The sequence below is a fragment of the Balaenoptera borealis genome (assembly GCF_965194805.1).
Source record: "Balaenoptera borealis genome assembly, chromosome: 2".
Taxonomy (NCBI): domain Eukaryota; kingdom Metazoa; phylum Chordata; class Mammalia; order Artiodactyla; family Balaenopteridae; genus Balaenoptera; species Balaenoptera borealis.
In genome coordinates, this window is record NC_138867.1 from 117086208 (window position 1) to 117111741 (window position 25534).

Below are 25534 nucleotides of genomic sequence, written 5' to 3' on the forward strand. Positions count from 1 at the left end.
TGAGGTGGGAGAAAGCTATCTCCCTTACAGTGTTTATCTGAAATTGCCAAAAATCATTGGACTCCACCTTTAGAAGTGAACTTCTCTACTAAAGGCTCTCATAAGCCAGGGAGTTTCTGAGATTTAGTTAACTTCTGTAAAATAAATGAAAGGTGCAAAGTTAGTACAGTGAATGTTATTAGTAAGGGGACTAACAAAAATAAAGAACCCAAGATAAGCACCTAAAGTCAAAGAAGTAGCAAACAAAGAAGAATTGAGCCATCTCTGAATGAAAATTCAAAGCTTAATCTAAATAGTTCTTATATAGAGTTAACAACAAGAGAGAAGTGGCAGTATTTCTGAGATGGAAAAGTACATCTCGAAAGTATCTGTGACACTTTCAAATCAAGCTAATCTGTGGCACCCTTAAGCCAGGGCAGATAAACTATTGCCCTGGGTTCTCCAAATGGGGGGAGGGGGAGCTTCTACATGCCATCCCAGATCTAAACTTCTAAAGAAGTAAAGAAAAATCTAATCTTCTTCTGTTTAGTCCCAAGTCATAAGAGAGCTGCATGCTTGCTTCCTTTTTTCTATGATCTCTTTGAGTCCTAGAGAAAGAAACTAAATGAAGTGGTATATCTTGATTAACCAGAATACCACACGATCATTCAGTGCAAGGTTATGTCAGAAGGCAGTCTTCTCATTTTCTTATTCATTCTATGCTGTACTTTCCAGTTCTGGCCCATGAAATAATGACCTCAAATGTGTCCCAAGTTTAAAAATCCTATGGCTAACTACATTGTTTTCCATCTGCATGTATTTTTATCTATTTTTTCTCCAAAATGTATCTCAAATTAGTCTGTTTTCTCTATTTTTTTCTTCCACTTAAAAAAAAAAGACCAAAAACAAATGGCAGGTCTGGCGACTGAAGCTGACTTCCAGTACAGAATTTTTCTGCCATACACAATGTTGCCTCTTTTTTGCACAAGAGGAGGCTCTTGTGGTGGAAATGACCTCCTGAAGCTGGAATCTCATTGTAAAAACTATTTGCTTTTTCCCATATGCTCTTGACCATTGCTCAAAATATAGCCATCCACTATTTATCTTTGTTTTTAAGATTTTAGTTTGTCTTCCCAACACAATGTTAAAGGTGTTTTGAAATACAGGGGGCACACCAGTCCCAGGAGGAATATGTCCAAAAATTCATATAAACACCATGACTGAGAACTTGTAAAACATCTTGGCTCTAGATAGCTTAAAGATAGTCTATTAATAAGGAAGTGTTGCTAACCCTTTTAATGTTGACAACCATTAAGACATTTGTCTTTTTAAACCCTTAAAAAAATGACAAAAGCAGTAAAATGAACACTGTAGAAAAATTAAAATACAGCTAACCAAAAATAAGAAAAAAAAATCAGTGTATTCCCACCATCCAGAGATTATATAATAACATTTGAGTGGGCGCCCTTCTACATCTTATTCCACACATATACACACATATGTATTTCTTTATCAAAGTAAGATCTCACTGGGCTTCCCTGGTGGCACAGTGGTTAAGAATCCACCTGCCAATGCAGGGGACACAGGTTCAAGCCCTGGTCCAGGAAGATCCCACATGCCGCGGAGCAACTAAGCCTGTGCACCACAACTACTGAGCCTGCACTCTAGAGCCCGTGAGCCACAACTACTGAGCCCATGAGCCACAACTGAAGACTGCGCACCTAGAGCCTGTGCTCCACAACAAGAGAAGCCATGGCAAGGAGAAGCCCGCACACTGCAGCAAAGAGTAGCCCCCGCTCGCCACAACTAGAGAAAGCCCGCACACAGGAATGAAGACCCAGTGTAGCCAAAAATAAAATAAATAAAATAAATTTATTTTAAAAAAAGTAAGATTTCACTGTACATATTGCTTCGTAACATGTCTTTTCAGTTAACAATCTTTACCTTCCAAGACAACACATTTTCATTGTATCTAATACTCATTCTAGATTCAAATCTTCCCAGTTACCTCAAAAATGTCCTTTGCAGCTTGTCTGCATAAATGAGGGTTCAATCTAGAAACTAGTGTTGATTCTGATTATGTATCTCACATCTCTGTTAATCTAAAAGAGTCCCTTTTCTCATAACACCAATTTGTTGGAAGACCAAGGCAGCTGTCCTACAGAACATCCATCTTGTAAATTTTTGCTTCTTTATGGTATCGTTCAGATGGCCACATTATTTCCTACAACTGTAAGCAGGAAGGTGGGCCTAAAGGCTTGATAATTTTAAGGTACACATGTTTGGCTAAAACACATCATAGATGATTAGTATATATCATTTTTATATCAAATCAAGAGCTATATAGTATCTGAATGTTTCCCTATCAACAATGTGGAAAACTGATCACCAGCTTTTGATAGTAACATACAGATCTTTTTTCCCCAACTTCATTTGTGAATAGTTTTAAAGCACAGAAAAGTTGAAAGAATAGTACGCTAGAGTGCCCACCACCTAGACTGAACAATTGTTAATATTTTGCTAACTTTGCTTTATCTTTACATGTATAAAAATATTTCTTGCTGAACCGTTTGAAAATAAGTTGCAAACATCAAAAAATTTACCCCTAAGAATTTCAGAATGCATCACCTAAACATGATATTCTCCTTTTATGGCCATATCATTTTGACCCTTTGAAATTTAGCAATTATTCCCTAATATCACCTAATATTTAGTCCATATCTAAATCTCCTTAATTGTCCCCCAAAGGTCTTCTGTAGATGTTTTTTTAGTCAAGAGCTACTTATTTCTTTTGGTTAAGGTGTTTCTTTGGTCTTCCCTATTTCTATTTTTTGTTTTATAATGACATTGCCTTTCTGAAGAGATGAGGCCAGTTTAATTATTTACTCTTAATAAAAGTCTTTTACAACTTGGATCTTTTTTTAAGTAAATTAAAATTTCTTTAATAACTGAGAATTTTTCATTTTTTGAAAACTAGAACTTCATCACAAAAACATAATTGAGAAATATTAACCTAAAGACTTTGGTAGAGGGACCAATCATTCCATTTTGTGAAGGATTAAGGGGTCTCACAGGACGCAGGACTTTCAGTGATACAACCAGAAATGAGTTGTCATGCTACTGTCTGGTCACCCTTGTAGGGCACTTATTAATGTTGAGGAAATAGTTATATATGACTGGTTAAAACTATAATTGAGTTCTAACCATTTTCATTTTACTAAATATAGGTAGTCGCCCTTTCTGAATGCTCACTTGATGCCACTTTGTTCTTACAAAAGACCTGCATTCGTATCTGTTTTCACTAACCAAAAGAAACCTGAAGAGGATTTTTGCTTTTATGGTAAAAGGCAAAAAGGGAAAACAGAACTATTTGTTTTGCAATGAGCCAATTCAGAGGCAGCGCGCACACTGAGCAACAAGAGTAGCACCACCAATGCCGTTCCTAGGGAACTACACTCAGCATCTCAGCATCAAGCCGTGATAGCTTTGAACTGTCAGTGAGCATCTGGGCTTTATCCCAATTTATTCTGTGCATCTGCTAGCAACTTGCGAACTAAGGTAACTGATTCTTCACATTACACCCTTTCAGCTTATGAAAGGTTTCATAGGAACGCTCTACTATTGGATAGCGGAAAAAACCCATAATTATTTATATACTTATACTTTTTAAACTCAGCTGTCCGAACTATGCATTAATTATGCATGTAGATATAGAATATAGGCTAGGGAAAATATAACGAAAATTCCACATCTTACTTCTCGAAATTAAAAAATAATAAGCAATATCTTACATCAGCCTTCTATTACTTAATGCTTACATCATTGTTAAAATCATACCCTAAATCGACAGCCATTGTAACACAGTGAGCTCCACAGAGACAGCACCAGGGCAAGTGAGAGCCAGATGGGCACTGGATGACTGTGACTCACGGAGGAAAAATAACTAAATATGGGAAAGGATATCCTAAGAGACCAAGAAGCACCATCATATGCATTCTTTGGGCAAACTTGCCAGAAGGAGCACAAGAAGTACCCAGTCACCTTCTCAGAGTTTTCCAAATGTCCTCAGAGAGATGGAGGACCATGTCTTGCACTGTAAAGCTGTGCAAAACTTGTTTTTAAACTGTATAGTGTCTTCTGTGTATAGTTAACATACTACCAAATGTGTCTTCAGCTACCCCTGTCCTGGTGGTATTTTCAATAGCTACTAACCTTGCCTAGTACATTATGGGGTTTGTAAATTGGCAGAGAAATTCAAAGTAGGTTCTTGTTGGTGCACAGCAAAAATCAGTTATATATAGAAATGGTATCTTATTATCTTCAGCTGTCTCTGATGCATCCTATATGAATTGTTGTTCTCTTAACTGAATACCACTTTGGAACTGTAAAAATAAAAAGTTGCAGTTGTTTTGTTGACATTCTAAATGCTTCTAATACAATTTTCTTATTAGAAAAAAAATCATACCCTAAACCAGTATTTTATTTTAGATAATGTTATCTGCTGCACGAAATAGTTATTCTTTTAAAATTTATTTTTAAGAAATAATTTAGGGGCTTCCCTGGTGGTGCAGTGGTTAAGAATCCGCCTGCCAATGCAGGGGACACGGGTTCAAACCCTAGTCCGGGAAGATCCCACATGCCGCGGAGCAACTAAGCCCGTGTGCCACAACAACTGAGCCCGCGCTCTAGAGCCCGCGAGCCACAACTACTGAGCTCGTGTGCCTAGAGCCCATGCTCCACAACAAGAGAAGCACCTCAATGAGAAGCCTGCGCACCACAACGAAGAGTAGCCCCCGCTCCCCGCAACGAGAGAAAAGCCCACGTGCAGCAACGAAGATCCAATGCAGCCAAATATAAAATTAAAAAAAATTTTTTTTTAAAAAGAAATAATTTATTTCACATGTAGTTACTTAAACCCTTAGGAGTTACTTCTTTCTTAAGTAGAAGCATGCCTTTTACAGTGAGATAGCTCGTGATTTGTTCTTTGAGGGCTTTATTTTAATAAGGTTCTTCTGCAATTGGATGATGACAAAGTTTGGGTTTGTTGGGATTATTTTTCAGCAACCAATCAGCCAGCCAAATCTACGGAAAAAGGAAAAAAAAAAAACCCCTTACGTTAATTAACGTTTACATATTTCTTCAATATATACTATTTCCATTTAAAACAGTTTCCAAAATCACTTTAAGAATAATAAGAAAATGACCATTAAAAATTGAAACAGGGGGCTTCCCTGGTGGCGCAGTGGGTAAGAATCCACCTGCTAATGCAGGGGACACGGGTTTGAGCCCTGGTCCGGGAAGATCCCACATGCTGCGGAGCAACTATGCCTGTGCGCCACAACTACTGAGCCTGCGCTCTAGAGCCCGTGAGCCACAACTACTGAGCCTGTGTGTGACACAACTACTGAAGCCCACGTACCTAGAGCCTGTGCTCTGCAACAAGAGAAGCCACCGCAATGAGAAGCCTGCCCACCACAAGGAAGAGTAGACCCCACTCGCCACAACTAGAGAAAGCCCACGCACAACAACAAAGAGCCAACGCAGCCAAAAATAAATAAATAAATTAAATAAATTAAAAAAATAAAATTAAAACAATAAGTTTTACATTAGGCAATATTGTCAAGTATAGATCCAAATTGGAAAGGAAGGTAAAATTATGTCCATTCACAGATGACATGACCCTATTATATATAGGCAGATCTCCATCGGTTTATTGCACTTTGCAGATATTGCATTTTTTTTTTGTACAAATTGAAGATTTTTGATCACTCTGCATTGAGCAAGATTATTGGCACCATTTTTCCAACAGTATTTGCTCACTTTGTGTCTCCATGTCATATTTTGCTAATTCTCACAATATTTCAAACATTTCCATTATTATTATATTTGTTATGGTGGTCTATGATCAGGAATCTCTAATGTTACTATTGCAAAATAATTATGACTCGCTGAAGGTTCAGATGATGGTTAGCATTTTTTAGCAATAAAGTATTGTTGCACACTTAATTGACTACAGAATAGTGTAACCATAACTTTTATACCCATTGGGAAACCAAAAAATTTGTATGACTTGCTTTACTGAAATACTTGCTTAATTGTGGTGGTCTGGAACCTAACCCACAACATCTCCATGGTATGCCTGTATTTAAAAATCCCAAAGAATCTAAGAAAACTACTAGTGCTAATAAATTAATATGGCAAAGTTGTAGGTTACAAGATCAATACACAAAAATCAGTTGTGTTTCCATATATCAGCAATGAATGATTCAAAAAGGAAATTAGGAAATCACTTTCATTTATAATGGATTTGAAAAAAATATCTAGGAATAAATTTAACCAACTTGTGTCCTGAAAATTATAAAACATTGCCAAAAGAAATTTAAAAACCTAAATAAATGGAAAGACATCCCATGTCCATGGATAGATTTAATAACGTTAAGATGCTAAGATGTCAATATTACTCAAAGTGATCTATAGATTCAACACAATCCCCATCAAATTTCCAAAAGTTGTTTTTGCAGAAAAGGAAAAGAGAATCCTCAAATTCATATGGAATTTCAAGGAGCTCCAAATAGCCAAAACAATCATGAAAATAAAAAATCAAGTTGGAGAATTTGTTCTTCCCAATTTCAAAATCTTCTGTAAAGCTACAGTAATCAAAACAGTGTGGCATATAGATATACATATAGATCAACGGAATAGAATTGAGAGCCAGAAATAAACCCATACATATATGGCCACATGATTTTTGACAATGGTACCAAGTCCATTCAGTGGAGAAGATATAGTTTCTTCAACAGACAGTACTAAGAAACTGGATTTCCACATGCAAAAGAATGAAGTTGGACCCCTATCTCACACCATACACAAAAATTAATTCAACGTTAATCAACAACCTAAATATAAGAGCTAAACCCATTAAAATCTTAGAGGAAAATATAGGAATAAATCTTCACGACCTTGAATTTGGCAGTGGATTTAGATATGACACCAAAAGCAAAGGAATAAAAAAGAGATAAATTAGACTTTTGTCAAATATTCAAAAATTCCATGTGTCAAAGGACATCATTAAGAAAGTGAAAGGACAACCTATAGAAGGGGTGCATATATTTGCAAATCATATAAGGGTTTAAAATCTACAACATATAAGAACTCCTACAACTCAACAACAAAAAAACAATTAAAAATAGGAAAGAACATGAACGTGAATAGACATTTCTCTGAAGAAAATATACAAATAGCCAGTAAACACATGAAAAGAGGGTCAACATTATTTGTCATTAGGGAAATGTAAACCAAAACCACAATGATAGGCCATTTCACGTCTAATAGGACAGTTACAATTATTTAAAAACAAAAAACAAAAAAACCAGAAAAGAACAAGCATTGGCCAGGACATGGAGAAACTGGAACACTCATACATTGCTAGTGGGAATGTAAAATGTTGCAGATGCTGTGAAAAACATTTTAGTGGTTACTCAAAAAGCCAAACTTAGAATTACCATATGACCCAGAAAATCCACTCTTAGGTATATACCCCAAAGAAATTAAAACAGGTACTCAAACAGATACTTATACACCAGTGTTCACTGTAACATTATGTACAATAGCTAGAAGGGAGAAACAACCCAAGTATCCATCAACAGATGAATGGATAAACAAAATATGATATATACATATATAATCAAATATTATTCAACTATAAAAGGGATGAAATTCTGATACATGCTACTACATGAATGAACTTTGAAAGCATTATGCCAAGTGACATAAGCCAGACACACACAAAAACAAATATTATATAATTCCACTTATATGAAATATCTAGAATAGGCAAATTTATGGAGACAGAAAATAGACTACAGGTTACTAAAGGCTGGGGGAAGGAAGTAATGGGGAGTTATTGCTTAATGGTTACAGAGTTTCTGTTTAGGGTGATGAAAAAATTTTGGAAATAGATAGTGATGGTGACTCCACAACATTGTGATTATAATTAATGCCATTGAACTGTACACTTGAAAATGGTTGGGCTTCCCTGGTGGCGCAGTGGCTAAGAACCCACCTGCCAATGCAGGGACACGGGTTTGAGCCCTGGTCCAGGAAGATCCCACATGCCGCAGAGCAACTAAGCCCGTGTGCCACAACTACTGAGCCTGCACTCTAGGGCCTGTCAGCCACAACTACTGCGGCCCGCGTGCCTAGAGCCCGTGCTCCACAACAAGAGAAGCCACCACCATGAGAAGCCCGCGCACTGCAAAAAAGAGCAGCCCCCGCTCAACGCAACTAAAGAAAGCCCACATGCAGCAACAAAGACCCAATGCAGCCAAAAATAAATAAATACATAAATAAAGAAAGAAAGAAAATGCTTAAAATGGCAAAGTTTATCTTATTTATATTTATCACCAAAAAACTTGTGAAGTATATACAGAAGTACTGAAAATGACGTTAAAAGCAATTGTTTATTGTGGTACTGTTAGAACATACAGATCCATGTAACAGAATACGTGCCCATGTATAGAATTTAATGTGTGATAAATGAGGCTTCAAAAATCAATGTACAAGGACAACTGGTCAGAAAAAAATCAATTTAGATCTTCATCTTGTAATTTATACAAAAGTAAATTCCAGATGCATAGGAAAGTTAAATATAAAAAAACTAGAAGAATACAATAGTGAATATTTAGCAAAACTTTCAATGGGATAGAACTTCCTAAACTTAAATGGTAAAGTAAAACTCACAATAAGAAAAAAATCAAGGTTTGACTTATTAAATATTATTTAAAAGGCAAAATTAAAATTTAAACAAAAAGGGAAAAAATTTTGCAGCAAGTATGACAAAGGTTGATGTAACTAATATATAAAGAATTCTTACACCTATCCTTCTCAAACTCTTCCAAAAAACTGAAGAGGAAAAAATGCTTCCAATCTCATTCTATGAGGCCAGCATCACGCTGACACCAAAACCAGATAAAAACACCACCAAAAAAAGAAAATTACAGGTCAGTATCACTGATGAACGTAGTGGCAAAAATCCTCAATAAAATGTAGAAAGCTGAATTCAACAATACATTAAAAGAATCATACACCATGATTAAGTGGGATTTATTCCAGGGATGCAAGGATGGTTCAATACCTGCAAATCAATCAATGTAATACACCACATTAACAGACTGAAGAATAAAAATCATACAAACATCTCAATAGATGAAGAAAAAGCTTTTGACAAATTTCAACATCCATTTACAATAAAAATTCTCAGCAAAGTGAGTATAGAGGGAACATACCTCAACATAATAAAGGCAATACATGACAAGCCCACAGCTAACATCATAACAGAATTCCCACTTTTGCCACTTTTATTCAGCATAGTATTAAAAGTCCTAGCCACAACAACCAGACAATAAAATAAAATAAAATAAAATAAAATAAAATAAAATAAGGTAATCCAAATAGGAAAGGAAGAAGTAAAACTGTCAGTGTTTGAAGATGACATGATACTCTACAGAGAAAATCCTAAAGACACCACCAAAAAAAAAAATTAAAACTAATAAATGAACTCAGTGAATTTGCACAATACAAATTTAATACAGAAATCTGTTGTGTTCTATACACTACCAACAAAAAGAGAAATTAAGAAATCAATCACATTTACAACTGCATCAAAAAAAAAAAAACCTAAGAATAGATCTAACTAAGGAGTAAAACACCTGTACTCAGAAAACTATAATACACTGATGAAAGAAACTGAAGACACAAATGGAAAGATATGTCATGCTCATGGATTAGAAGAATTATTATTGTTAAAATGACCATACTACCCAAGACAAAATTCAATGCAATCCCTATCAAAATACCCATGGCATTTTTCACAGAACTAGAACAAATAATTCCAAAACTTGTATGGAAACACAAAAGACCTTGAATACTCAAAACAATATTGAGAAAGAAGAACAAAGCTGGAGGTATCACATGCCCTGATTTCAAACTATACTACAAAGCTAGAATAATCAAAACAGTATGGTACTGGGGGCTTCCCTGGCAGTCCAGTGGTTAAGACTCCATGCTTCCACTGCCGGGGGCGCGGGTTTGATCCCACATGCCATGTGGCATGGTCAAAAAAGATAAAATAAAATAAAATAATAAAACGTATAGTATTGGCACAAAAACAGATACATAGATCAATGGAAAAAACAGAGAGCCCAGAAATGAACCCACACTTATATGGTCAATCAACCTACACCAAAGGAGACAGGAAATACAATGGGGAAAAGACAGTCTCTTCAATAAATGGTTTTGGGAAAACTGAACAGCTACATGCAAAAGAATCAAACTGGACTACTCTCTCACACCATATACAAAAATAAACTAAAAATGGAATAAAGACTTAAACGCAGACAGGAAACCGTAAAATTCCTAGAAGAAAACACAGGCATTATGCACTTTGAAATCAGTCTTAGCAATATATTTTTTAAAAATTTTATTGAACTATAGTTGATTCACAATGTTGTATTATTAGCAATATATTTTTGAATATATCTCCTCAGTCAAGGGAAACAAAAGCAAAAAAACCCAAATGGGACGACATAAAACTAAAAAGCTTCTGCACAGCGAAGGAAACTATCAACAAACTGAAAAGGCAGCCTACTGAATGGGAGAAGGTATTTGCAAACAATATACCTGATAAGAGGTTAATATTCAACATATACAGACGACTCATACAACTCAAAATCAAAAAAACAAAAACTGAATTTAAAAATGGGCAGAGAACCTGAATAGACATTTTTCCGAGGAAGACAAACAGATGGCCAACAAACACATGCAAAGATGCTCAACATCACTAATCATCAAGGAAATGCAAATCAAAACCACAAGGAGATATTACCTCACATCAATTAGAATGGCTATCATCAAAAGGAACACATAACAAATGTTGGCAAGGATGTGGAGAAAAGGGAACCCTGGTGCACTGTTGGTGGGAATGTAAATAATTGATACAGCCACTATAGAAAGCAATATGGAGGTTCCTCAAAAAATTAAAATCAGAACTACCATATGATCTAGAAATTCCGCTTCTGGGTATTTTTCTGAAGAAAATAAAAACACTAATTGGAAAAGATATATGCACCCCTATGTTCATTGCAGTATTATTTACAATAGTCAAGATAGGGAAGCAACCTAAGTCAACAGATGAACAGATTAAAAAGATGTGATAGAGGGCAGACAGCAGAAGCAAGAAGAACTACAATCCTTCAGCCTGTGGAACAAAAACCACATTCACAGAAATATACACAAGATGAAAAGGCAGAGGGCTATGTACCACATGAAGGAACAAGATAAAACCCCCAAAAAACAACTAAATGAAGTGGAGATAGGCAACCTTCCAGAAAAAGAATTCAGAATAATGATAGTGAAGATGATCCAGGACCTCAGAAAAAGAATGTAGGCAAATATCGAGAAGATGCAAGAAATGTTTAACAAAGACCTAGAAGAATTAAAGTACAAACAAACAGAGATGAACAATACAATAACTGAAATGAAAACTACACTAGAAGGAATCAATAGGAGAATAACTGAGGCAGAAGAACGGATAAGTGACCTGGAAGGCAGAATGGTGGAATTCACTGCTGCGCAACAGAAGAAAGAAAAAAGAATGAAAAGAAATGAAGACAGCCTAAGAGACCTCTGGGACAACATTAAACGCAACAACATTCGCATTATAGGGGTCACAGAAGGAGAAGAGAGAGAGAAAGGTCCCGAGAAAATATTTGAAGACATTATAGTCGAAAACTTCCCTAACACGGGAAATAGACACCCAAGTCTAGGAACTGCAGAGAGTCCCATACAGGATAAACCCAAGGAGAAATACGCTGAGACACATAGTAATCAAATTGGCAAAAATTAAATAAAGACAATGAAAAATTATTGAAAGCAGCAAGGGAAAAACGACAAATAACATACAAGGGAACTCCCATAAGGTTAACAGCTGATTTCTCAGCAGAAACCCTACAAGCCAGAAGGGAGTGGCATGATATACTTAAAGTGATGAAAGGAAAGAACCTACAACCAAGATTACTCTACCCGGCAAGGATCTCATTCAGATTCGATGGAGAAATCAAAAGCTTTACAGACAAGCAAAAGCTAAGAGAATTCAGCGTCACCAAACCAGCTCTACAGCAAACGCTAAAGGAACTTCTCTAAGTGGGAAACACAAGAGAAGGAAAGGACCTACAAAAACAAACCCAAAACAATTAAGAAAATGGTAATAGGAACATACATATCGATAATTACCTTAAACGTGAATGGATTAAATGCTCCCACCAAAAGACACAGGCTTGCTGAATGGATACAAAAACAAGACCCATATATATGCTGTCTACAAGAGACCCACTTCAGACCTAGGGACACATACAGACTGAAAGTGAGGGGATGGAAAGAGATATTCCATGCAAGTGGAAATCAAAAGAAAGCTGGAGTAGCAATACTCATATCAGATAAATAGACTTTAAAATAAAAATGTTACAAGAGACAAGGAAGGACACTATATAATGATCAAGGGATCAATCCAAGAAGAAGATATAACAATTATAAATATATATGCACCCAACATAGGAGCACCTCAATATGTAAGGCAACTGCTAACAGCTATAAAAGAGGAAATCGACAGTAACACAATAATAGTGGGGGACTTTAATGCTTCACTGACACCAATGGACAGATCATCCAAACAGAAAATTAATAAGGAAACACAAGCTTTAAATGACACAATAGACCAGATAGATTTAATTGATATTTATAGGACATTCCATCCAAAAACAGCAGATTACACGTTCTTCTCAAGTGCACACGGAACATTCTCCAGGATAGATCACATCTTGGGTCACAAATCAAGCCTCAGCAAATTTAAGAAAACTGAAATCATATCAAGCATCTTTTCTGACCACAACGCTATCATAATTAGAAATCAATTACAGGAAAAAAACGTAAAAAACACAAACACATGGAGACTAAACAATACGTTACTAAATAACCAAGAGTTCACTGAAGAAATCAAAGAGGAAATCAAAAAATACCTAGAGACAAATGATAATGAAAACACGATGATCCAAAACCTATGGGATGCAGCAAAAGCAGTTCTAAGAGGGAAGTTTATAGCTATACAAGCCTACCTCAAGAAACAAGAAACATCAAACATCTCAAATAAACAATCTAACCTTACACCTAAAGGGACTAGAGAAAGCAGAATAAACAAAACCCAAAGTTAGCAGAAGGAAAGAAATCATAAAGAAAGATCAGAGCAGAAATAAATGAAATAGAAACAAAGAAAACAATAGCAAAGATCAATAAAACTAAAAGCTGGTTCTTTGAGAAGATAAACAAAATTGATAAACCATTAGCCACACTCATCAAGAAAAAGAGGGAGAGGACTCAAATCATTAAAATTAGAAATGAAAAAGGAGAAGTTACAACAGACACCACAGAAATACAAAGCATCCTAAGAGACTACTACAAGCAACTCTATGTCAATAAAATGGACAACCTGGAAGAAATGGACAAATTCTTAGAAAGGTATAACCTTCCAAGACTGAACCAGGAAGAAATAGAAAATATGAACAGACCAATCACAAGTAATGAAATTGAAACTGTGATTAAAAACCTTCCAACAAACAAAAGTCCAGGACCAGATGCCTTCACGGGTGAATTCTATAAAACATTTAGAGAAGAGCTAACACCCATCCTTCTCAAACTCTTCCAAAAAATTGCAGAGGAAGGAACACTCCCAAACTCATTCTATGAGGCCACCATCACCCTGATACCAAAACCAGACAAAGATACTACAAAAAAAGAAAATTACAGACCAATATCACTGATGAATATAGATGCAAAAATCCTCAACAGAATACCAGCAAACGGAATCCAACAACACGTTAAAAGGATCATAGACCATGATCAAGTGGGATTTATCTCAGGGATGCAAGGATTCTTCAATATACGCAAATCAATCAATGTGATACACCATATTAACAAATTGAAGAAGAAATACCATATGATCATCTCAATAGATGCAGAAAAAGCTTTTGACAAAATTCAACACCCATTTATGATAAAAACTCTCCAGAAAGTGGGCATAGAGGGAACCTACCTCAACATAATAAAGGCCATATACGACAAACCCACAGCAAACATCATTCCCAATGCTGAAAAAATGAAAGCATTCCTCTAAGATCAGGAACCAGACAAGGATGTCCACTCTCACCACTATTATTCAACATAGCTTTGGAAGTCCTAGCCATGGCAATCAGAGAAGAAAAAGAAATAAAAGGAAAACAAATTGGAAAAGAAGAAGTAAAACTGTCACTTTTTGCAGATGATATGATACTATACATAGAGAATCCTAAAGATGCCACCAGAAAAGTACTAGAGCTAATCAATGAATTTGGTAAAGTTGCAGGGTACAAAATTAATGCACAGAAATCTCTTGCATTCCTGTATACTAATGATGAAAAATCTGAAAGAGAAATTAAGGAAACACTCCCATTTACCATTGCAACAAAAAGAATAAAATACCTAGGAATAAACCTACCTAGGGAGACAAAAGACCTATATGCAGAAAACTATAAGACACTGATGAAAGAAATTAAAGATGATACCAACAGATGGAGAGATATACCATGTTCTTGGATTGGAAGAATCAATATTGTGAAAATGACGATACTACCCAAAGCAATCTACAGATTCAATGCAATCCTTATCAAATTACCAATGGCATTTTTCACAGAACTATAACAAAAAATCTTAAAATTTGTATGGAGACACAAAAGACCCTGAATAGCCAAAGCGGTCTTGAGGGAAAAAAGCGGTGCTGGAGGAATCAGACTCCCTGACTTCAGACTATACTACAAAGCTACAGTAATCAAGACAATATGGTACTGGCACAAAAACAGAAATATAGATCAATGGAACAGGATAGAAAGCCCAGAAACAAACCCACACACTTATGGTCAACTAATCTATGACAAAGGAGGCAAGGATATACAATGGAGAAAAGACAGTCTCTTCAATAAGTGGTGCTGGGAAAACTGGACAGCTACATGTAAAAGAATGAAATTAGAACACTCCCTAACACCATACACAAAAATAAACTCAAAATGGATTAGAGACCTAAATGTAAGACCGGACACTATAAAACTCTTAGAGGAAAACATAGGAAGAACACTCTTTGACATAAATCACAGCAAGACCTTTTTTGATCCACCTCCTAGAGTAATGGAAATAAAAACAAAAATAAACAAATGGGACCTAATGAAACTTCAAAGCCTTTGCACAGCAAAGGAAACCATAAACAAGACGAACAAGGAAAGGTTTTGCACAGCAAAGGAAACCATAAACAAGACGAAAGACAACCCTCAGAATGGGAGAAAATACTTGCAAACGAATCAATGGAAAATACTTGCAAATGAATCAATGGAATCAATCAATCTCCAAAATATATAAACAGCTCATGCAGCTCAATATTAAAAAAAACAAACAACCCAATCCAAAAATGGGCAGAAGACGTAAATAGACATTTCTCCAAAGAAGACATACAGATGGCCAAGAGGCACATGAAAAGCTGCTCAACATCACTAATTATTAGAGAAATGCAAACCAAAACTACAATGAGGTATCACCTCACAGCAGTTAGAATGGGCATCATCAGAAAATCTAGAAACAAGAAATGCTGGAGAGGGTGTGGAGAAAAGGGAACCCTCTTGCACTGTTGGTGGGAATGTAAATTGATACAGCCACTATGGAGAACAGTATGGAGGTTCCTTAAAAAACTAAAAATAGAATTACCATATGACTCAGCAATCCCACTACTGGGCATATACCCAGAGAAAACCGTAATTCAAAAAGACACATGCACCCCGATGTTCACTGCAGCACTATTTACAATAGCCAGGTCATGGAAGCAACCTAAATGCCCATTCACAGATGAATGGATAAGGAAGACGTGGTACATACATACAATGGAATATTACTCAGCCATAAAAAGAACAAAATTGGGTCATTTGTTGAGACGTGGATGGATCTAGCAACTGTCATACAGAGTGAAGTAAGTCAGAAAGAGAAAAACAAATATCGTATATTAACGCATATATGTGGAACCTAGAAAAATGGTACAGATGAACTGGTTTGCAGGGCAGAAACTGAGACACAGATGTAGAGAACAAACGTATGGATACCAAGGGGGGAAAGCGGCGGGTGGTGGTGGTGGGGGTGTGCTGAATTGGGCGATTGGGATTGACATGTATACACTGATGTGTATAAAACTGATGACTAATAAGAACCTGTCGTATTAAAAAATAAATAAAATTCAAAAATTATAAAAAATGATGTGATACATGTACACACACACACACACACACACGCACAGAAATGGAATATTAATCAACGGTAAAAAAAGAAAATTTGCCATTTGCAACAAGATGGATCAACCTAGAAAGTATTATACTAGTGAAATAAATCAGAGAAAGACAAATACCATATGATTTCACTTATGTGTGGAATCTAAAAACCAAAACAAATGAATAAACATAACAAAACAGAAACAGAGTCACAGATAGAGAGAACAAAGAGGTGATTGCCAGAGAGAAGGGGGGTTGGGGATAAGTGAAAGAGGAGAGGGATATTAAGAGATATAAACTTCCAGTTACAAAATAAATGTCACAGGGATGAAATGTACAGCACGGGGAATATAGTCAACAACATTTCAATAACTTTGTATGGTGACAGGTGGTAACTAGACTTAATCATAGTGATCATTCTGTAATGTACAGAAATATCAAATCATGTACCTGGAACTAACATAGTGCTGTAGATTAATTATAATTCAGTAATAAAAAAGGAATTCATACAAAACTCCAACAGATAAGTGGACAAAAGATAAACAGATAATTCACAAAGGAGGATATACAACTAAACAGAGGGGAAAATGTTTAACCTCACCATTGTGTGAGGTTAAAACAATTGAATGGAAGTTAAAACAATTGAATTACCATCTTTAATCTATTTTTCCTCTTATCAAATCAGTCCCACTCCCACTCATGTTTTTAACTTATATCTAATACTTATGTGGATGAGGTGAAATGGAAATTATACATTGGTGATCACACTGTAACTTGGGATGGCCCTTTAAGAAAGCAATGTGAGCGTATGTATTGTGACTGAAAACATTCACATTAGAAATAATAATGCAAAACAAAATTAAGAAAATTCTGAAAAAAAAGAGTAATTGAAAGGTTTAGAACTATCTGATTTTGAAATATATTACAAACCTATAATACTTAAAACAGTGTGATACTTACAAATGAACAGATGAAATTAACAAACAAACAAAAAAAAAAGAAACCCACTAAATGCATGTAAGAACTTAGTATATATTAACAGTAGATTTTTAAATCGATGAAGAAAATACATACCGTTCAATAAATGGTTTTCATCAATTGAGTAACCAAGTGGAAATAAAATAAAACGTGGCTCTCTACCTCACTCCCTACAGCAAAAAAATATTCCAGATGATCAAAGACATATACGTGGGGGGAGAAAAAGGAAATATTAAAAAGTACTAGAAGGCAGAATGAGAGAATGTTACTTATAATCTTAAAACAGAAAACCTTCTTCAAATATAACAGAAACCTGGAAGGCATAAAAGAGCTCAACAAATATAGTACAAAAAATTAAAATATATCATGGAAATAGTGATAAACTGAGAAAATCTACTAACGAACAAAATATGTTGGTTAAAATGTTTAATTTCTTAAACATAGAGAGTACCAATACAGTTAGAAAAAGACCTAGACAACCAAGTGCTGGCAAATGGACAAAGGCCTGGGGTAGGAAGTTCACAGAAAAGGAAATGCAAATGGCTTTAAGTAGCATATACTAAAAGATACTCAAACTCACTCATAACAAAAGAAATACAAATTAAGTTACAAGATAACCATTTTTCACCTGTGAGATTGGTAAAAAAAAAAAAAAACCCCACAAAACTTGAAAAAACATCAGGTACTCTCATTCACTTTTTAAAAATTAATTATTTATTTTTGGCTGCATTGGGTCTTTGTTGCTGCGCGCGGTCTTCTCATTGTGGTGGCTTCTCTTGTTGCGGAGCCTAGGCTCTAGGCACGCGGGCTTCAGTAGTTGTAGCTCACAGGCTCTAGAGCGCAGGCTCATTAGTTGTGGCACCCGGGCCTAGTTGCTCCATGGCATGTGGGATCTTCCTGGACCAGGGCTCGAACCCCTGTCCCCTGCATTGGCAGGCCAATTCTCAACCACTGTGCCACCAGGGAAGCCCTCTCATTCATTTTTTTTTTTTTTAATTGGACTGTTAGTTAGTTAGTTAGTTAGTTAGTTAGTTAGTTATGGTTGCGTTGGGTCTTCATTGCTGTGCGCAGACTTTCTCTAGTTGTGGTGAGCGGGAGCTACTCTTTGTTGCGGTGCGCAGGCTTCTCATTGCGGTGGCTTCTCTTGCTGCGAAGCATGGGCTCTAGGCGTGCAGGCTTCAGTAATTGTGGCACATGGGCTCAGTAGTTGTGGCTCGTGGGCTGTAGAGTGCAGGCTCAGTAGTTGTGGCTCTCGGGCTTAGTTGCTCCACAGCATGTGGGATCTTCCTGGACCAGGACTCGAACCTGTGTCCCCTGCATTGGCAGGCGGATTGTTAACCACTGCGCCACCAGGGAAGTCCCCTCTCATTCATTTTTGATCAGAGTATAAAATGGTACAACCACTACAAAAGGTAATTTGGCAATATTTATCCAAATTAAAAATGCACATATCAAAAACATCAAAATAACACTTTTTTTTTTTTTTATGATCACAAAGAGGCTACTTTTTTTTTTATTGGCAACTCAATCTACATATATACAGTATTGCACAAATTATAAGTGGGTTGACAGTTATATTAACAATACAAATTCATGAGCATTTACATAAAGCTACTGCTCTTGGTTTTGGTGCATTTTGTGCCTGGTACTTCAGTAAATATGACAAACATAAAGGAACTCAGCCACTTCAATTCATAAGAATCGGCTTTCAAAAAAAGCAAATATGTCATCTCACAGAACACTTAATATGTCAAACCCAGGAAAATTAATAACTAAATGACAAAAGGAATACTGTTAAAGAAAAGTTGGTGATAAAATGTCAGGTTAAAATATTAGGCTTAAAAATTTTAGCAATTGGACTTAGGACCCAGAGTGTACACATCATATTGGGAATTATAAGAAAAGATCCCCATGTTCTGCTTCACAATTACTACCTTCCAAAAGAACAGTTCTGGGTGGCTACAATGTCTTCTTCCCTGCTAGTATAAACGACTGTTCCACAGTCCTGGTGAAACAAGATGGTAATTCACATAAATGGGTTTTAAAATAAGATTCTTCTCACCCCAAATAAAATAAAACTAAATATGCTCTCCAAATTACAAAGAAATCTTATCCAAATGTTCACCAGATAAAGAAGCCAGATCACCCGTTTACCTTCACTGACTGCCTCGGAGCGCAGGGCTGGCGTGTCACCTTCAAGAGGGGGAGATGTGGGTGGTCCCGGCTCTGCCCCTACCCAGCCTGCAGTGTGAGGGGGGACAAAAGCCCTTCAGCTTCCCTGGGGTTTTGTTTCCCCGGGTATAGAACTGAGGGGATGGGCTAGGTGGCTTTTAAGAGACCTTCTGATGAAAAGGATCTAAGTCCGCTTGAGATCCCATATCCGAGCAGACGCTTAGGGTGGGCAAAAGAAATGGACTTAAAAACAGGTGGGTGAAGTATTTACCTTTTGATCCCATCACTCAGAACTATTCTGCACTACAGTTCAAGGAAATCTTTGTCCAGTACTCTAATGGCTGGGGATGCTGCAGGGTAAGCAAATGAGGCATCTGACAATGAAGTTTTAGATAAAAATGTAGAAACGCTGTGTCCAGTTTGGGTAGAAAAACAATGCAGCACCACACCACACCAGCAGTCAAGACTTCCTGCCTCTGAATGTTAAACGCCATCCATCTTGTTGGGAGATGTACGTTCAATCCTTTCAAAAGATCTACCAATCTACACCTATTAAGAACATGTTTTCTGAAATCCCCCCAGGAAGGCAACTTCCATGAAACTAGTTCTAACAGAAAGGATGCAGGAAGGAGAAGTTAATTGCAGGGTAAAACTTTTTTTCTTTACAGATCAGAAAGACGACACAAAGAGAGCAATAGATTCTCATTTTCTGTCCCCTATAAAGAACACAAGTATCAATTCTTCTGGAATCTAACACACTGGCTTCATTTTCAAATGCATCAGTTTATTTTCCTTGTAAGGCAGCCATACATTACAAACCTTAAGCATGTGACAGTCCTATGACTTCTTCAATAAGCCCTAGAGCTTCCACAGCTCTCCTGGGGCCTACAGCCCGAGTAGTCCTGAGGAGTCAAATATTAAAGCTTTCTCCACAGCCACACGTTCCTTTGATGTTTGGGTTATTGAACACAAACTCACTGGATAATTTGTCTTCAACATAGTCCATTTCTGTTCCTAAAAGTGTTAGCTGTGCTTTCTTCTCGATGAACACTCTGACTCCATCTTGAACAACTTCTTCATCAGAGTCTCCTTTTGTCTTTGTATATTCCAGAGTGTAGGAAAGGCCATTACAACCCCTGGTTCGGACACCAACTTTCACACCAACGTGTTCAGGCTTATCTTTAAGAAGCTGTTTTATCTTGTTTACTGCTGAAGGTGTCAAGGTGAGGGCGGCCCGGGTGGGCTGCAGCTTCCTCTTGCTCACAGCCCGGACAGTGGCCCGGACTAACGAAGCCGACATCCTCGCCGTCCCGGCGCCCCGATGCCTCGGGCCGGAGCTCGGCCACCTCAGCCTCTCTCCATGGACACGGCGGACCCAAAATAACACTTTTTGACTTAGTATTTTCATTTGTAGGAATTTATTCTACAAATAAATGGTATGCTGACGAATGAAGATATTCACTGTAGCAGTTTATAATAACAAAAGAGTGGAAACAACCTGAACAACCATCCATATGTGACTAATTAATAAATTGTAGGGAATTCCCTGGCAGTCCAGTGGTTAGGACTCCGCCCTTCCACTGAAGGGGGCATGGGTTCGATCCGTGGTCAGGGAACTAAGATCCCACAAGCCACGTGGCCAAAAAATAATTTAAAAATTTGTAGAAAATCCATAAAACAGAATGCCATAAGCTGTTCTTTTAAAATGGGGCAATTTTGTTTATGGTGCTATTTAATAATTTATAATACATATTAAGTATATAAGGTAAAAAGCGTCAAATAGTGTGTTTAGTAGCTAGCATTTGTATCTATACGTGTTTTTAAGTACATATAAATAATAAGTATTTTATTTTATGCTTATATATGTATAGAGTTTCTCTGAAAGGATATACTAGAAGCTGGTAACAATAATCAACTCCAAGGAACAACTGGGTAGCTGAGGAAGAGGAATGGAAACGAGAGTTACTTTTCACTATATATCCTTTTGGAACTTTTAAATTTTATACCATATTCTAACATTGCTTATTCAAAAAATTAAACAGCTTAAAAAATAAGTAAGTTCTTTAAGGGATAAAAAGTTTTTAAAAATTTCATGTTTTGAATTATAATTTGACTTTTTGATCTCTTTCCAAATGAAATAATCTCAATGTGTGAAAAGCGTTATACTCAGAGATGTTTATTGTTACAGTATTTATAATAGCAAACAACTCAAACAGCAAAAGAATGGTAAAGGTAACAAAAGAAACATCATGGGGCTTCACTGGTGGCGCAGTGGTTGAGAGTCTGCCTGCCAATGCAAGGGACACGAGTTCGAACCCTGGTCTGGGAAGATCCCACATGCCGTGGAGCAACTGGGCCCGTGAGCTATAACTACTGAGCCTGCGCATCTGGAGCCTGTGCCCTGCAACAAGAGAGGCCGCGACAGTGAGAGGCCCGTGTACCGCGATGAAGAGTGGCCCCCACTCACCACATCTAGAGAAAGCCCTCGCACAGAAACGAAGACCCAACACAGCCAAAAAAAAACCTCCTTACTAATATCCATGCTTGCCCTGCTCAAAGCCATTAAAAAAAAAGAAAGAAACATCATGTAACTATTAAAATAATCTCTATAAAATATATACTTAAATATAGCAATATTTATGGGATATGTGTTTATATGTAGTGATATAAAAAAATAAAACCTGGGCAAAGAAAAACAAAAAAACAGGACTAGTTTTTTTGAAACTAAACAGGATTAGTTTCATTGGAGATACAGGCTTTAAAAACCAAACCAAACCAAACCAAAACAAAACCAGTAATAGCAGCAGCTAATGTTTGAGCACTTACGCACCAAGCACTTTAAGAATTTTACATGCACTAATACATTTAATCCTAACAATATCCCTACTAGGTAGGCAGGTGCCAATATACCTATATCTTATTGATGAGAATAAAGAGACTCAGAGAGAGGTTATGGGTCTGGAGTCAGAGCTGAATCCAAGCAAGATGATTTGGGAGACCATGTTTAGGAAATGGAACCAGGAGTATCTTTTTCTTCTCTTCTTTACATTTTTCAGTAGTTTCAGGTTTCTTACTAAATGAAAATATACTATTTTCACAATGAAAAAAACATATTAAAGAAATAACCTGTCAATCTTTTTCTTTTTGGTAAAAGTGGTAATGTTAGTGGGAAAGATTAAATCTTTTGTCTTCCAAAGGTGATTCCCTTTGAGAATGCTAACAAAGCCTAGAGATATTATTTTGGTACGGCTGGTATTAAAATCACCTTCCTTGATTATCTCAGATGGGTGGGAGTATCTATAAAGAAGGACCCCGGCTGACACTTGGCCCTGGACAATCATCCTAGGTCCTCATACTCAACCGTTCTTCCCCCTGAATGAGCAATGTTGAGGCCTCTAGGTATGTGAATAAATATGTTTTCTATTAAAAACATTTGGATAGCATGAGAAACAAAAATGTTGAACACAATTCAAGTAAATAATTTTATCATTTGATTATATATATTATATACAAAAACAATGCTCAGCAATGAAAGGATGCAATGATTGAAAATGTACTTAGGAAGAATTTTTTTTTAAGAGTTAAAACACAGCAAGAAAGTAAGTACAATTGACCCTTGAGCAACATAGGTTTGAACTGCGGGGGGTCCACTTACACGCAGATTTTTTTCAATAGTAAATACTACAGTACTACACAATCCATGACTGGCTGAACCCAGGATGCAGAATCACAGATACAGAGGAAATGAGGATACGAAGGTCTACTATAAGTTATGTGCCAGATTTTTGACTGCACAAAGGGTCAGTGCCCCTAACCCCCACTCTCAAGGGTCAACTATAATCAAAAGTTATACAAAATGAAGTATCTAAAATGTATATAAAAAGTTTTTTAAATGACTCTCAATATGTTTCAAAGAATATAATATTTTAACTATGAAAACTATAGACAATATTCTTTAGTATGAATAAAAAAATTTCTTACAAAAGGATCTGCTGGTTTTTGCTTACAAAGCTCTGTAAGTCCTTTAAGCAGAGTTGGCGTTACATACAAATTTAAATAGTCCTTAGCAGCTTGTCCAACTGGAATGGGCTCAACAATCACTGCAAATACAAATGATTAAAGATAATATAAATGAAGAAATATTATATAATCATTAAAAAGGACACCTTCAAATAAATTGTAATGGCATAAGAAATACTTAAGAGTTATTTTTTTAAAAAAGGAAACAGAACGATATACATAGTATAATAGTTTGTTCAAAAACACACAAGCACACACATACAGAAAATAATAAGACTCATAAGACTGGCAAAAAAAAACATCAAAATGTTGATAGTGCTCATAAGATTCTGATTATGTTTTCAACAATCTCCTTTTCTGCATTTACATTTCCATGTTTTTTACAGTAAATACATAATGGACAATGTTATGAAAAAGAAAAATATGAAGAATGTGTATAATCTAGGAGATTAATTCATCACAAAAATTAACTCCTGTCAACATGGTAGGCACTTTGCAAAGTGTTACAGATACAACAGTGAATAATACATGCTTCTTGCTCTCTTACCGACTACTGAATATACACATAAAACCTATTTCTATAATAGTATGAATGAATATTCCTGCTCTTATTTTTCAGGTTTTAAAATAAATAAAGTAAGATTTAGGGAAATTTTAGTGTTTTCAGCTTTGTTTGAACACTATGTAGGTGAACCAGACTTGCAGTACAACAAAAAATATATTTCTACCAGAAAGAAATGTGTAAGTCTTCATAGGTCGTTTGAGGTTGATCTCCATCAATGTGGTTTTTATTGGGGTAATAAATTTATTTATTTATTTTTGGCTGAGCTGGGTTTTCATTGCTGCACACAGGCCTTTTCCAGTTGTGGCAAGTGGGACTACTCTTCGTTGAGGTGCACGGGCTTCTCACTGTGGTGGCCTCTCTTGTTGCAGGCCATGGGCTCTAGGCGTGCGGGCTTCAGTAGTTGTCGCTCGCAGGCTCTAGAGCGCAGGCTCAGTAGTTGTGGCTCACAGGCTTAGTTGCTCCATGGCATGTGGGATCTTCCCAGACCAGGGCTTGAACCCATGTCCCCTGCATTGGCAGGCAGATTCTTAACCACTGTGCCACAAAGGAAGTCCCAATGTGCTAATTTTGATAAAGATAAGAAAGCAAAGCTACTAGTCTCGTGTTCAGATCTAAATCCTCATTGGCCCAAGGCAAAGGAAGGTGGGAGGATAATTTCTGTATGACTGTATGTATATGTGTATAGGCTCAGTCTCAGTGAGACAAAGACTAACAATGGGAGTCATTTGCCAGGATGCCATGAAGAGCTGGGAGAAGTCTCACAGGTATTGGGTAACAGGTTCCCTTCCTATTAGTCTCATGATAGTACCCTTTATTACAATGATTACTGTAATAATTTTGTTTTATTTTGATTATATAAATATTTGTCATCTGTCTCTTCTACTCTGTAAGACCATGTTAAGACCATGTTTATCATGTTCACTGGCCCCAGGTCCTTTTATAGTATTTTAAAAATGAAAATCTGAAAAAAATAAAAATAAAAATAAATTAAATTAAAAAATAAAAATGAAAATCTGATTAAGTCACTTCCATCCTTAAAATGCTTCACTGATTCCTTCTTTTTCTCAGTTTTTTTTTTATACAGCAGGTTCTTATTAGGTATCCATTTTATACATAGTAGTGTATACATGTCAATCCCAATCGCCCAATTCATCACACCACCTCCCCCGCCACTTTCCCCCCTTGGTGTCCATACATTTGTTCTCTACATCTGTGTCTCAATTTCTGCCCTGCAAACCAGTTCATCTGTACCATTTTTCTAGGTTCCACATATATGCATTAATATATGATATTTGTTTTTCTCTTTCTAACTTACTTCACTCTGTATGACAGTTGCTAGATCCATCCACGTCTCAACAAATGACTCAAATTCGTTCCTTTTTATGGCTGAGTAATATTCCATTGTATATATGTACCACATCTTCCTTATTCATTC

The 25534-nt window shown here is 36.4% G+C and overlaps 2 protein-coding genes across 2 annotated transcripts in view; both read right to left on the reverse strand.

Annotated features, from left to right (window-relative positions):
• Positions 1-661: 661 nt before the first annotated feature.
• NME5 (NME/NM23 family member 5) overlaps positions 662-25534 on the reverse strand; it is a 42600-nt gene continuing 17727 nt past the window's right edge. Inside the window, exons 5-6 of the mRNA XM_082379684.1 lie at positions 23496-23614; positions 662-5061 (exon numbers count right to left, since the gene is read on the reverse strand). Of these exons, the coding sequence (XP_082235810.1) occupies positions 4978-5061; positions 23496-23614 (203 nt within the window). The 3' untranslated portion in view covers positions 662-4977. The remainder of the gene's footprint in view (positions 5062-23495; positions 23615-25534) is intronic.
• Positions 20278-20887, reverse strand: LOC309623143 (iron-sulfur cluster assembly 1 homolog, mitochondrial). Its single transcript, XM_082379694.1, has one exon. It carries the CDS (start codon positions 20812-20814, stop codon positions 20425-20427), a length of 390 nt encoding a protein of 129 aa, XP_082235820.1. The 5' UTR covers positions 20815-20887; the 3' UTR covers positions 20278-20424.

What these genes read in the sequence shown, in the direction of transcription:
- LOC309623143 (XM_082379694.1), bottom strand. Translation starts at nt 20,814, where the DNA reads ATGTCGGCTTCGTTAGTCCGGGCCACTGTCCGGGCTGTGAGCAAGAGG.